This window comes from Diabrotica virgifera, chromosome 10 (genome assembly GCF_917563875.1).
Source record: "Diabrotica virgifera virgifera chromosome 10, PGI_DIABVI_V3a".
Lineage (NCBI taxonomy): Eukaryota > Metazoa > Arthropoda > Insecta > Coleoptera > Chrysomelidae > Diabrotica > Diabrotica virgifera.
Genome location: NC_065452.1, coordinates 104,572,771 through 104,588,848, shown reverse-complemented (window position 1 = coordinate 104,588,848; position 16,078 = coordinate 104,572,771). Strand labels below are relative to the sequence as shown.

At 33.8% G+C, this 16,078-nt stretch overlaps 1 protein-coding gene across 5 annotated transcripts in view; it reads left to right on the top strand.

Moving 5' to 3' along the window:
- LOC114333446 (uncharacterized) overlaps positions 1-16,078 on the top strand; it is a 346,961-nt gene that overhangs the window by 294,742 nt on the left and 36,141 nt on the right. For all 5 annotated transcript variants that reach the window (XM_028283317.2, XM_028283318.2, XM_028283319.2 and 2 more), the window contains 2 exons: positions 966-2,675; positions 14,534-14,740. In XM_028283317.2, the coding sequence (XP_028139118.1) occupies positions 966-2,675; positions 14,534-14,740 (1,917 nt within the window). The remainder of the gene's footprint in view (positions 1-965; positions 2,676-14,533; positions 14,741-16,078) is intronic.

Genomic DNA, 16,078 nt, shown 5'->3' with positions numbered 1-16,078 from the left:
AGTTATTCTTCATAAAAATCTGTGCATGGTCTAAACCTCAAGATGCAACCATCAGTTATCCAAGTTTGTTAATTTTATACGAGGTGTGTCAAATAATATGAATTTAGATCTTTCTAAATTCATATTATTTGACACACCTCGTATAAAATTAACAAAATTGGATAACTGATGGTTGCATCTTAAGATTTAGACCATGCAAAGATTTTTATGAAGAATAACTTTTTTTCCTAAAATTATTAATAAAAGAGTTATTACATGTCTAATAAATAAAAATGATTTCGGAATCGGTAATTTAGGAAAATTTCAGAAATTTTTTTTTCAAGTAGAAGGCTGTTATTGCATATTTGAATATGGTTTTTAATGACAAATAACTTTTCGTAATAAAATTTTTTGATATTTTGAAATATAAAGGTAGTTTGCTCTTGAGCGAAATTGATATTTTTTGACATACCTCGTATACTGTTGACAAAATTTGATATCTGATGATTGCATCTTAGGTTTTAGACTATGCAGAGCACTTTATAAAGAATGACTTTTTTTCGTAAAATTGATCTTAAAAGTTTCCCATATGGTTCCAAGTTACGCAGACACCCTGTATATAAATATTATAATATATACTTACCTTTTTAAACAACCGTGGTATTCACAAGTACTTTTTTATACTAGTGTAATTTTTGGAATTATAATTTTAACAGATAATACACCTACTAAAAATTCATTTCTTTCGAAACATGTTGTGTCCTGTATATAACAAAACCGTGGTATTATAAAAAGTACTTTTTATTATAGTGTAATTTTTGGAATTTTAAGCATTTTTTATCGTCAAATTATTTTATATTCTCTCCTATAAATAATAAAAACGTTTTATTATAAAAAAGTTCTTTTTTATAAAAGTAATTATTTCATAATTCAAAAGAATTGTTATGTTTACTATTATTTTTTGAAATAAATGATAATATTTTCAGGACGAAAAAGACAATCACACATTCGATTTATCTAGTACTAAAGGCAATTCCAGTACCTCAAACCAAAGTCAAAGTGAAGATGAAACCAACACCACCAAAAATGAACCCATATCTGTAAATAAAAACAATACGTTTACAAAAACATACACGAGTACCTTCTCCACTAGCCTAAGTTCCAATAAAAGTAAACCTGTGTCCTTAAGTAAACCCTCCATATTTGAAACGAATTCATATCAAGAACCTAAAGAAAAGCAATATACCTACGAAGGGGCTATCCAAGACTACCGGTCGAGAATCCAAACGATTAATTCAGAAGATTCTAGCAGATTTAAGCCTAAAGAACAAACTGAAGTATTTCTTCCTAAAGGAGAAATATTTAAGAGAAAGGGATTGTTTGAGAGCAATATAGAAATTAGTCAATTAGAGACTCCTTCTTCTAGAAGGTTATCAGAAGACTTTGTTAATACTAGAAGCATTAAGGATAGATTGAAGAGCTTTGAACAAATAAACGACCAATATCCAAAAACTGTAGATAAAAGTGAAATACAAGTCTCTGTGAGACAAAGGCTTCAATCATTGAACAAATCCAATGAGACTGATTCTACAAACAACAACCTCACCAGAACAAATATTAATAAAATATATTTATTAAATAAATCAAATAGCTCCAATTCCTTCGAGTCCAAGAAATCTTGGAACAGTGACGACAGATGCTTCAGCCCTGAAACTGAACTGTATGTTAACAAACTGAATATGTTCAACAGGGATTTAGATAATCTTATGATTAACAAATCTCTAGACGAAAGTTATGCGCCCTCTATATCTTCCACCGAATTAACCTGCATTTCTTCTGACAGAGAAGACAGTGGTATTCACACAGGTGATGTATCCTGCTCTGTCAGTCAAGCAGATGAATCGGTAGATGTAGAGATAGCTACTAACATAAATGAGAGACTGAACGAAGATACTCAATTTGAGAAAGATCTCGCTCAATTTCAAGCTGATATGGAAAAACTTAAACCTGTAGATAAAAATGAAAATATTTTTAATCAAAACAAGAAAATTACACAAGGTGGTGATATCATTGTTATGCCTATTACTAAAGAAATTATTGATACTACAATCGAATTTCTAGAAACGTGTAGACAAGATTCCTCAGAGAATTTAACACCTCAAGAACCAATTAACAAAAATATAGTAATGCCCTTACCAGTAACCAAACCAAAGCCTGTAATATACGAAAATGTTGATGTTAAAAAGTTAGGTCCTGCATTGGATTTCATTACGAGTGATTTCGTTTTAGATGCTTCCTTCTCCGATTTCAACCCTCCTCATATAGAACCTCCCAAAGTCAAACCTCCTCCCCCTCCACCACTAGACAAACCTGTACATGATTCGGTTAAACGCGCAAATTCAACAAAAAGAATCAAGAAAGAACTTGATATTAAAAGATCAAGTTTTCTCGGACTAGATGAACCGAGTAACGATGAAGATATTTCTTTGGAGAAACCACCAGACTTAAGCAAGTATTTTCCAAATATGCAGAAGCTTGACAAAAGTACTGAGAAAAAATTTCCAGGGGGTGTACTAAGTAAAGTCGAAAGTCAGGATTCTGGTTTGGATTTGGATAAGGGAAGATTATCTAGTGATACGTGGTGTAGCAGTGTTGGTGATTCTGGTACACCTAGTCACGAAAGGCAAGTTAGTGAGGTGAGCAGTAATCTATATTTTCTATTTGCTAATAATAAGTTTATGTAAAAAGGTTTATTCAATAAGCTCGTATATTACAACTTTTCTTGTAAATTCGTTTATTGACACAATCTCTATCTAGTTTATTATCACTTACTCATTATTGACGTCTTAATTCATAACCGTGAGAATTAAATAAAATCAGATTTTGGATTTGTTAACTTTGTGTGTCATGAATTATATTCGACGTACATATTAGGCCAGTAAATAAAAGAAAAGAGCTGAAAAGATATTATACAGGTCTTTGAAGGTTGTGAGAGGTACAGTCGGAAAAATGAAAGAATACTCATGAACGAACATATAAAACACGCTGTATTTTCCTGTCACCGTGTCACAAAGAAAATTGTCCAGTGCAAGTACATGTATCAATAATTATTACATGTACTTGCACTGGCCAATTTTTTGTGTGACACGGTGATAGGAAAATACATCGTGTTTTATATGTTCGTTCATGAGTATTCTTTCATTTTTCCTACTGTATATGAGGGATAGCTGATGGCAAATCCTTGAACACTTTTAAACAATCATAACAAGTGCACAAATCGTTTTTGTCTATAAAACGTTTCTTATACAGTTTAGAGAAAAATGATTCAAACAAAACTTGTAAGTATAATATTATAATATCGTATGCCATTAGTGCCAGGGAGATCCTCTCGGATTGTTCCGGCGCCACTGCATCTTTAACCCTGTTTGAAGTAGCTGGTATCGATACACAACTAACCCAGGGGGACCGACGCTTAACGTACCCTCCGAAGCACGGTGAATGGCTGGTATCATTTTTAGAAATGACAATGTCGTTGTTGCTGCCGAGAATCGAACTCATCCGCTCTGGCTTATGAAGCCAGTACCCTGCCGCTGAGCTACGGCCGTTCACAGTTCTAAATTATAATACATAAACAATTGACCGAGATTAATGAAAAAAACCTTATCTTGTAGTAATTTATAAATGTTATAACTTTGTTTTTTGCAAAATGACATGTAATACTTGAAATGATGGCTATCATAGGCGTAGCGTGACCTAATAATTTGGGGGGGCACGGGGTCTACGGGGGGGGGGGAGTGGTGGTCCCGTGGAAACTTTTTTGAAAACTACCACTTAAGAACTAAAGTAAAGTATATGTGTATTTTTGTTAAACATTGGTTTTAATCAATTTTTACTATATTGATGGATTGTAAAAAGACTCAATTTCAAAATATACAAGTTTATTCTATTCTAGACATAACTGCATGGACATTTATAACACAAAAACAAATTTGTGTACAAGACAAAGTTTTAAGGTGAACAGAACTACAGTAATGGTTTTCAACGAACCAATTTTCGTTAGTTCTAATGAAGCATTAGCCTCCTATCGGCTAGATTTGAAAATCTGTCAACTAACAGATCTAGTTTTTTATCTTTCATGTATTCAGACGTCAATTCTTGCTCAATAGACATCAGGGCAAGCCCACTTAAGCGGTCTTCTGTCATGGTGCTTCGAAGAAATGTCTTTAGCCTTCGTAGTGTAGAAAACGATCTTTCTGCGCTTGCTGTTGTGATAGGCCACGAAAGTGATATTTCTAGTAGCTGCCAAACATCTGGTGCACTGGCTTGAAGATCATTCTCAATAAAAAAATCAGCCAACTCTTGGAACGTTACTCTTGTGGTTGCTTTGTCTGTTTTGACAAAATTGTTCTTTGCATAACAGTGAAAAAACTTAAGATGTGCAGAGAAACTTAAAGACAAGTTATAAAACTTTTGGATTGCCATAACAGCGTTGTTGTCAATTTCGGTCCAATTAAATAGTAACTGGGCAATGCAGTTGATTTTATCATAATCGTTCTTGGAAAAACGAGATTGCAAGTTTACAATTACTGTGTCTAAAGCAGCAAAGTAAATGTCAGTCTTGAACATCTGTTCAGGTGATTGATGAAATGCAGCATCTGAAGAGCTACTACTAGCTTCAAGTTTTTTCGGAATCTTCCGTTTGCGTGGTAGTGAAGGCCTTTCAACTGACAAACCTTTCATACCATATTTGTTACACTGTTCTTCTGACTCATTCCACATCTGAATAAAGCCATCATCATTTCTGTCCAGTTTTAAACAGTCAATGACTGATTCAACTTTTGCAAAAACCTTAGAAATGTCAAGAGATTCACTCTGCAGTTCTTTGGAGAGTATATCAGTCTGACTCAAAACGCTGTGCAATAGTTTTAAACTGAATACAAATTCAAATGTGCTGATTTGTTTGGCTAGACCATCAGCTTCGGCTGCAATTTTACGATTTGATACATCGTTTGCAATAACTTCCAAAGTTTCGTACACTTCAGGGAGCTGCTCTAGAATTACATGGATTGCTTTGTGTCGAACTGTCCATCTAGTTCGAGACAAGCTCACCAGTCTTTTCATTTTTGTTTCTCCGCTTTGCTTACATATTGATTCAAATATTGAAAACCTGTTAGCTGATGCATTAATTAAGTTATACAGGTTATTTACTATGGATAAGCAATTCCGAAGCTGTCTTATTTCTTCACAAAATCTCTGAACAGCCAGATCAAGCAAGTGGGCATGGCAGTGTGTGTACAAAGCTTTAGGCTCTTCTTCTTGGAACCTTGAGGCAACACCTTTGAATTTGCCGCTCATGTTACTAGCTCCATCATATGCCTGGCCGTGCATTTTATTTAAGCTTATACCCAACTGCTGCAGATACTGTTTAATAGTGTGATGTAAATTTTCACCAGTAGTGTCTGACACATCAACGAAGCCCAAAAACCTTTCATTGATTTTAATGAGTCCATCTATTTTAGTAGTAACAAATAGACTTCCGAACGGTAAGGTTGTATCCGAGACGTTCTTATCAACGAGTAGTTAAATTAGTATATTATTAAGGATATTATTTATCGTGAGTGATGTCCGACGATCCAATTAAATGGTCGTTATGTTATCACGAAACCAGAAACCAAAAGTCGATTAATAAGTAAGTTTTTACTTTTATTTTTATTAAAAATAAAGGAACAATTATTATTTTAAAATGTTTCCTAATCAGACGCCAACTGAGGCAATATTAGTCCAGGAAAAGAACGTTTTATTTTCAGAAAATGCACAACGTTCGAAAAATGAACAAGCATTATATAATGCATGGGTTCAATCAGAAAATAATGTTCAAAAACTTAATATAGATAATCAGCGCCTAAATCAAATAATTATCACAATGGAGCAAAGATTAGCAAAGCTTGAGAATACCCAACAAGATATAGGGTCAACAGCAAGCGCCGATAAAACAAAAACCAAAACAGACAAATCTGAATATTTTACCGATGAAGAAGATTTAGCCAACGAAACGGAGTGGATAAGACAAGAGAACAGGAGGACCAAAAAACGCAAAATGGATATTTCATTATCTCCTCCCTCTCCAGAGAAAGCAACAGCTGTAAAGCAAATTCAAAAGCCAAAACTGCCACCTCCGGTTGTAGTAGAAGGTTTCGAAGATGCTGCCAACTTAAGTAAGACTCTAGTCGATGCTAGTATTAAATTCACCATGAAAATAATAAACAGTGAAGTCATAAAAATCAATACACCCGACAGTAATGAGTATAGAAAACTAATAAACAGTTTAAACACGAGTAAACTTTCCTATCACACATATGAAAATAAACAAGAAAGACCAATCAGAGTAATGGTTAAGAAACTACATCATACCTATCAGCCTAATGACATAGTAAATGAGCTACAAAGAAGAGGATATAAAGCTATACAAGCTGATAAGAAATTGAAGTGGAGAACTAAAAAACCTCTTGATATGTTCATCCTGACGTTCAGACAAGATGAAGATATAAACAAAATCTTTGGAATAACTGACATTTTGAGCATGAGAGTAGAAATTGAACCACTAAGGAGCTTGAAGCTGGTACCACAGTGCAAAAGATGCCAGGCCTATGGTCATACCTGGAAATATTGTAATAAGGAACCAATATGTGTTAAATGCATCGGCAAGCACCTTACCAAAGATTGTCAGAAACCACTAAAAGAGGAACCAAAGTGTATCCATTGTGGTGAAAATCATCCTGCAAGCTACCGAGGATGTTATGTAGCCAAAAAAATACAAAAGCTGAGAAATCAGAGAACAAATAAGGCCAGTCTACCAAAACCACCACAAAGGGTCAATGAAAAGGAAAAGCCAAAAGCACAAAACGTCACTGCAAATAGAAAATACAGTGATGTAGTTAATAATGTACAACAAACGGACCAAGAATTGGAAACCGAGAATACATTGAAAATAATATTAGAAAAACTCATCAAGATAGATGACAAAATAACACAAATAGATATACGCGTTACTAGGTTGGAACATAGCGCTAAAGGAGCTATACCGAAAATTCGAAATGGCTAAGCAACTACGAATCATGGAATGGAATGCCAATGGGCTTCTACAACATAAAAATGAACTGCAAACTATCCTAGATACAGAAGAAGTTGATTATGTCTCATAGCTGAAACACATTTCACGAAACAATCTTTTATAAAGCTTAGAGGATACAGGGTATACCACACTATACATCCTGACAATGCAGCCAAAGGAGGCAGCGCACTAATAATAAAAGATAACATTGAACATTATGAGGAGCTAAAATATGAAACAGAACACATACAAGCAACTACGGTATGTGTCAAACTCAAAACTAATTGCGAAGTTAATGTAAGCTCAATTTATAGCCCCCCTAGGCATTCCATTAAAAAAGAACAGTATGTAGAATACTTGAAAAGTTTGCGAAAAAGATATATCATTGGAGGTGACTTTAATGCAAAGCACACCCAATGGGGATCAAGATTAACAACAACCAAAGGAAAAGAGTTACTGGCAGCCATAAAAGAACAGAAATGTGAAGTAATATCAACAGGTAGACCGACTTATTGGCCAACAGATACAAACAAAATACCGGACTTAATTGATTTCTTTGTTATTAAAAATATTTCATCCAACTATGTAGATATTAATGAAGGTTGGGACATGAATTCAGATCATTCACCCATAATACTCACTGTGAGTGACACGATTATCAGAAAGGATCGTAACCCAATACTAACAAATAAACTAACAGACTGGGAAAGTTTTAGATCAATCCTTGAAGATAGAATTGAACTAGCAGTACCATTAAAAAAACCTGAACAACTAGATGAGGAAGTTGAGTTGCTTGTACAAAATATACAAAAATCAGCATGGGAAAGTACTCCTACTATAAGATCAAACGTCAAAGGAAACAACTATCCGAAAGAAATTAAAAAGTTAATTAAAGAGAAAAGAAAACTTAGAAGGAAGTGGCAACAAACCAGAGCACCCCAAGATAAAACAAATTTAAACAATGCTAGTCAAAAACTTAAAAGAGAGATTCAAAATATAAAAAATGAGTCAATCAGTTATTACCTGAGAGAGTTGACGGATAATAGTAGCACAGAGTACTCTCTATGGAAAGCTACAAAAAGGCTAAAAAGACCAGTAACCCATTCTCCACCCATTAAACTAGAAGATGGTAGCTGGGCTAGAAGTAATGAGCAAAAGGCAGAGAGATTTGCCACATATTTAGAAAATACATTTAAACCGCATGATGACCAAAATAATGATCAAATATCGATAGAGCCTAATCAGACAGAGGAGAGAATCAGACCAACATCCCCGAAGGAAGTAGCTGATGAAATAAAAGACAATATAAATCCTAAGAAGGCACCAGGATATGATCTAATTACTGGAGAATTACTAAAAAACCTGCCTCGTAAAGCCATAGTCAAATTGACCAACATCATCAATGCTGCATTTAGATTGAGATATGTTCCAAATTTATGGAAAATAGCTGAGGTTATAATGATACCAAAACCAGGAAAATCACCAAATGAAGTGTCTTCATATAGACCATTATCACTTTTACCAGTGATGTCGAAGCTTTTTGAGAAACTTCTGCTAAAAAGAATAAAACCAATAATAGAAGAGAAAAAAATGATTCCAAACCACCAATTTGGCTTCAGAAATAAACATTCTACGATTGATCAGGTACACAGAATGACTAACATAATTGAGAAATCATTAGAAGAAAAGAAAGTCTGTTCTACAATCTTTTTAGACGTAGCTAAGGCCTTCGACAAAGTTTGGCATGAAGGTTTAGTCTACAAACTCAAAATTCTTATGCCTAAACAATATTCAGAAATTTTACAATCATATATATCTGACAGATATTTCAGAATTAAGCAAGAAGACGTGTACACTGATCTAAAAGAAATCAGAGCAGGAGTCCCTCAAGGAAGCGTATTAGGTCCTGTTCTCTACCTGTTATACACATACGATATACCTGAAATGGAAAATGATACTATAGCCACATTTGCAGATGACACCGCTATCTTAGCAGTAGGTGATACCAGCGAAGAAGCAGCAGAAAAATTACAGTTGGCAATCAATAAAATACACAACTGGACTAAAAAATGGAAAATCAAATTAAATGAATCTAAATCTATTCATGTCAATTTTACAAATAAAAAAATCGAAAACATTCCAATTAGAATAAATGATGCCCAAATACCATATGCATCTTCTGCAAAATATTTAGGTATCACACTTGATGCAAGGCTTCGCTGGAAAGTCCACATTAAAAAGAAAAGGGAAGAATTAGGTATCCGTTACAAAAAAATGTATTGGCTGATGGGAAGAAACTCTGCATTGTCCACATATAACAAAATACTTTTATACAAACAAATACTTAGACCAGTATGGATGTATGGTTGCCAACTCTGGGGCTGTGCCAATTCAAGTAATATTCAGATTATCCAGAGATTCCAGAATAAAGTATTACGGAACATCGTTGATGCTCCTTGGTATATCCGAAATGTCGACCTCCACAAGGATCTTGAGATGGAAGATGTAGACAAAGTTATCAAGAAGATGGCAGGTAGTCACGAACAACGGCTCCATAGTCATGTAAACATCGAGGCCATCCAACTCCTCGATAATACTGGGCTAGAAAGAAGACTCAAACGAAGAAAACCATTTGAGTTAGTGTAAAGTGTTAGTGTAAAAGCAGAGCATAGTGTTGTATTGTGTGTTAGTTTTAGTATTAAAATTTCATACTTGTTAAAAAAAATAAGAGGACACCATAGGGTTAAGATCTTAGATTATGTATCATTTAGTAATATAAGTTAAAGAAGAACTGATAATTGGTCAACTAATGACCAGATTTCAGTAGTCTAAACACAGCTTGTGTTTAATAAAAAAAAAATCTATTTTAGTAATGTATCGAATGCAAATGCTAAGCTGTTCACGGGTTGAAATATCCGTAGTTTCATCACAAATAATTGAGTAGGCCAAAGCCTCACTCACCTCTTGGACAATTTGTTGAAGCATTTCACTTTTTATGCAATCTATTATCTCATTTTGTACCTGGGCACTTTTGTATGAATGGACTGGGGATTTCATTAATGTTTGGATTCCTTCCTCCATTTCAGTAGATCTCAGTTCTAGCAGTTCTATAAAGTTCCCCCTGTTAAATGAAGCAGTACTCTCATCATGTCCTCTTAAGGCAAGATTCTGTTTTCCAAGGAATAGGATGTTTTCAATTATGAATTTTAAATACCTCCTATTCATCTCAACCATTTTAGTATGTGCCGAGGACAACGAATCTGCTACCGTGCTTCCTGCTTTTCTATACTCATTGAGAAACTGTTTAGATTTTTGATGCATTTCACTCTTCTCATGTTTCCTGAATTTTTCCAAAGCTTTCTTCCAATTGTTCATGCCCAGTTTAGTGAATGACTCCTCCCCGCGACCAGACTTATGTTGACAAAATAGTCGGCATGGGTAACAAAATGCAGCGTCTGTAATGGGGCTATATTCGACCCAATTAAATTCACTGTACCAGGATTCTTTGAACTGCCTCGATTTGGATTGAATCTTGCTTACCTTAAAACAATCAACAGGCTGAAATGCTCCTTTTGCAATATCTGCACTTTGTACTCCCAATGAAGGATCTGTACTTTCGCCCTGGAATGTAGCATCACGATCTGGGCGTAAACAAGATGGCGATTCATCACCAACGCTACCTCCAGTGCTACTTCCCGCTAAATGTCTATCTTCATTTACACTTTCACTTGAATTTCCAAGTTTTTTAAAGAATGTTAGTACAGAGGACTGTTTCTTAGACATGATAACAAACGAACATCCGCAAAAATTACACAAACAATAGCAGCTCAGCTAGTAACAATAAGCTTATTGAACGAATAAAACGTGGCGACCACCTACACAACACAACACACGCGCACTGAGCTGGTATGATATCCCTCCGCCAGGCGTCGGCTGGGCTCGGGTGCATTCGATCGGCTGCTCCAGCTCGGGCGCAACCGGCCAGAGTCGGCTCACCGGCACTTGTAAATTTAGTTGTAACACGCGCATACTTTACACACACAGAATCAAATTAGATGCATACAGAAAAATAGACTAACGGGGGATCTATATTAGTTATTCATTCGTAACTTTTAGTGTATACATATACGTAATTTAAAGATAATTTATATTTTTTCTTTTTTTGCATAATGTTGGGGGGCACGTGCCCCCCCGGCCCGACGCCACTGATGGCTATTAATGTGTTATTGAAGTGTGCTAAATCTCAGCTAGATCTACCAAATAGTGTGTAAGTTATTGAATGTGTTTATCCCGGAGGTCGATTATTTAAACAACTTATACGCATCCAAACAGGTATGATACTACGGAGATATTTACTAGATCGCAATCGATTATTTGAGGCTTCAGTTATAAGATATATTTAAAATAGAAAATGTCAACATTTTATCAAAATTGTTTTTAAAAAAACCGTTTGAAAAAGGGCTGACTTTTTAGCTTATAAACATTTAGAATAACTTTGACATCGTTTATGTCACACGCTTGTAACTAGGATCAATGAAAAGCGGATGAAAAAACACACTTTCCAAAAAATCAAAACCCTATATGACCAATAACAAGAAACAAACCGAGATATTGCAATGGACAGTTCTCCCCTCCACTTTTCCGGGGCGGTATTTTACGAGTATCATCATAAAGCGGGCATATTATTAATGCCACTTGTAAGTAGGTTCACAAGATGTCAACCTTTTGCAGGTACTTGTTAACCCTTTTGCATAATGTATCTCACAAGATACATGTCTTTATAATAATTGATTTTTTAAATATTGAGCTTTTCAATAGTTGTCACAACCAGCTGTTCTTTCTCTATACAGTTGGCTATCTTTGTTTGATTTAAAAGATTTCAAAGTATTAAGTTATGTTGATTTATTTTCTTGTTCTCTTATTATGCGCGCTTTTCAAGTCATCAACACAAGCGGTAAATTCAGTTAACTGTTACTATTCTATTTTTTTTGAAAACCTATTCAAGTGACTTATTATTATGTTATTTAAGTTTAATTATTCACAAGTATTAGGCACTAATACTTTCTGGTTTATTTGCAATATAATTTTTTTTAAATGTATCTTCCACACATTGGGCAGCATGGTCCTAATTGTGACATTGTGTAGGTATCCAAGGAAACATCAAAATATTTTCAAATAATTTGTCATTGTCACTTAAAGCTTTTAAACTAGACGCTGCTCAAAATTTAGCTAGAAAAAAATGGAGCGCTGTTAGTTAGACCTCCACCTTCATCTGTTGGAGAGGCACTAAGGTATGACTGTGTAGGAAATTTTCCCATTTATGGTAACAAAGGGTCACAAAGTGTATATAGAAAGTGTCAGAAAGGACAAACCACCGTGAGTTGTTCAAAGTGTGACATTGGATTATGTTTCACACAAAAAAACTGTTTTTATGAATACCATTACATGTGATAAAATCATACACTTTTATTTACAATTATTGTATAACATAATTAATTTATATTTTATTGCATTCTTAAAATAACTTTTTTTAATTACACAAAGAATGTACAGTAAAATTATGCTATTTGTAACTAATTTTCCCACCATGTAATAGTGGTTTGTCGTGCCCAATGTATCTCTTAGGATACCGCTTCCAAGACCTATCTGCCCAATGTATCTCACAAGGTACATATTTTTAACGCCTTTTTTGGAGGCGAGGAGGAACGGAAATAATTTTTCCACCTACCTCTACCGAAAGTATACTTTTCCGGACCTGATTGTAGGGAGCAAAGTTGTACTTTTCCTCCCTATTGAGGAAAAATATTTTACGTCATGGTATTTCATTCATGAAATATAACGTATTGACGCCCTGTACAATATCTATTTTCTATTACGTAAGTATCTATACATTTTAACGCTTATTTATAATACACCCTGTATTATTAAATAATAATACACCCTGTAAATTATTATTTTGATTTAACAATGTTTACATTAATAATTTGACTTATATTTGACAGTTGACAGTTATATTGTACCTACTTGTTAGTTTTAGTTCTAATAAATTTTGTTGGTTAGTTACATAAATAAATTAAGTAAAAATGAAAAAATGACTTGTTATTTGAGGAAGGTGGAAAAACCATATGTATAACCTGGGAGTAACCTCCGCTACGCGTCGGGCAGTAAACTTCATTCTCGGGAGGAAAAGTAGCACTTTCCTCCCGTGTTATACAAATAGCTATTAAATATAATATGATTTTTGCCTAATTGGACCCTAACACAATAAAATGCTAAAAGGAAATTATCATGGGTTAAGAATTTCTTCGCTTGTACAAAAGAGGGTTAAATACCGCTTGTCCGATCTCTGTTCTTTTTTTGAGAATTCAACTTCAAATTGGAGGGCGATGAAAAAATTTGCAATATCTCGGTTTCTATGGCAAGTAGAAAATTTATTTTGTTTAATTGCGGTAGTTATTTTCACCTCTTGGAAAAATCGGAAAATAAAGGTAAAATCAATTAGTTAAATTTTTCCATAAAGAAGTTGAATTTTACTATTTTCGTAAGAAATATTTAAATTTTATTGATTAATGTATGTTATTTAAATAAATATATAATAATTATTATTAATTCTTATTGTAAAGTACAAAATATTTTATGCAAAATTTATTTTAAAACCATTTATTCAGAGAGTATAAAAATGTCTTAAAAAATAAAATAAAATAAGAGATAAGATAAAATGTTGAATCTTAAAATTGAAGCCCCAAAGAATCGATTGCTATCTACTAAATACATCTAGAATCACTGTTTGGACAAGTACAATTGTTTAAATAATCGCTCTCCGAGATAAACAAATTAAATAACTGTTTGGCCGATCTGTTTGAAATTTAGCACACTGTAATAACTCATTAATTACCACAATTTTAAGTAGTTATATTACATGTCAGTATGCAAAAAACGAAGTTATTAATATTTATAAATTACTGCGAAAATAAAGCGTTTTTTGCAATGATTTCGGTCGGTTGTTCATGTATTTTAATTTAGAAACTCGCAAATTAAAGAACTTTTTAAGATCTACTACTTTCATTTAAACCATTTTTCTCTAAAATGCATAAGAAACGTTTAATATAATATGTACCTTTTAGAACTTTCAAATAGTTGTATAACATTTTTACTTGAAATCGATTATTTTTCAAAGATGGACTAAACTATATTATGTTTTGAGTCCTCCTTTATCATCTTTAATTTTTTATATTTTCTCATACCATTCTGATGTTCTTTTAATTCCACAAAACATGTCAAGGTTTTATCTTTCTAGTTAAGCTTTTTCCAATAACATAAATATGTTGTATTATCTTTTATTTGTGTGTAATTTCTTGTAACTTTCAAAGCCCTGTAAATTTTTCCAATATTTTTTCTTGAAATATTTTATGGTCATATTCTATTAAGAAATTTCGTTTATAGCAAACAAACAGTATTACCTCAGAAGAAGACGAAATAACCAAAAAGGAAAGAGAAATAATAGAGCTGGTAGAAAAAGAAGAACAATATCGAGATATTGTAGATTACTTAAATAAAGAACCTGTAAATAAAGGCTTTAATTCAGAAAAAGATTCTGCTTATGAACCATCCCTTGGTAGTGAACAGTTCGATAGTCCTTGTTTTAATACAGTAAGTAAAACTTATATTAATTATTTCCAAAAAATAGTTAAAATACTTTATAAAAGGTATATTTTCGAAAACACAGAACGTTTTCGAAATAAAAATTATATCATCAGTGCTGCAAACCTAAAATAAGTATAACTACTAAATAAATGCAATAGTGAATATTAAATTTTGACTAAGGTTAAAAATACATTACATAGATGTTTACATGCTTGATCCACCAAAATATGTGGGTGAAAACCCTTTTGAGTGTTATAAAGTTGTAGAAAATTTACATTTTATATATAAAATAATGTGATGTTTAAAATATTATTGATTTTACATCAGGCAACATAGGACTCTCCACAACGTGGGTTACTAGTTCGTAATGCGAGGTTCTGACCTGAGGGTCAGAACCTCGCATTACGGACTCTAAATAACAACTGATTTGAATCACAGTTTGAAAGGATGCCAGAAAAACACTGTCAATGCAACCGGATTGGCATTTTATTCATAACGAAACCGTAGATTTTCTTATTTTACTAATGCCATACTCTGTATAGAGTACACAGACTCGTTTCGTACGGGTTCTCTGAACCGCATATTGGAATATTTTCCTAGCGGTGACTGTTGGTATGGTTATACCTGCGTAAACAGAGACCTTGAATTGAGTCGAAATTCATTTCACTTATTCCCCGTTATAGGGCCTTCTAACCATACTGCGATATAAATTGTTTTAATTTATATCGAGAAACTACGGTCGTAATGGTAAAAATCTGTCTTCCTCAGAGCCTCCTTGACAACAGGTAGACCTAGAAATAGTACTATCGGGGGATGGAGGAAGACAGATTTTAATCAAAACGAAACCGTAGATTTTCTTATTTTACTAATGCCATACTCTGTATAGAGTACACAGACTCGTTTCGTACGGGTTCTCTGAACCGCAAAGTGGAATATTTTCCTAGCGGCGCCTGTTGGTATGGTTATACCTGGGTAAACAGAGAACTTAAATCGAGTCGAAATTCATTTCACTTATTCACCGTTAGAGGGCGTTCGAACCATACTGCGATATAAATTGTTTTATTTATATCGAGAAACTACGGTCGTAATGGTAAAAATCTGTCTTCCTCAGAGCCTCCTTGACAACAGGTAGACCTAGAAATAGTACTATCGGTGGATGGAGGAAGACAGATTTTAATCAAAACGAAACCGTAGATTTTCTTATTTTACTAATGCCATACTCTGTATAGTGTACACAGACTCGTTTCGTACGGGTTCTCTGAACCGCAAAGTGGAATATTTTCCTAGCGGTGTCTGTTGGTATGGTTATACCTGGGTAAACAGAGAACTTGAATCGAGTCGAAA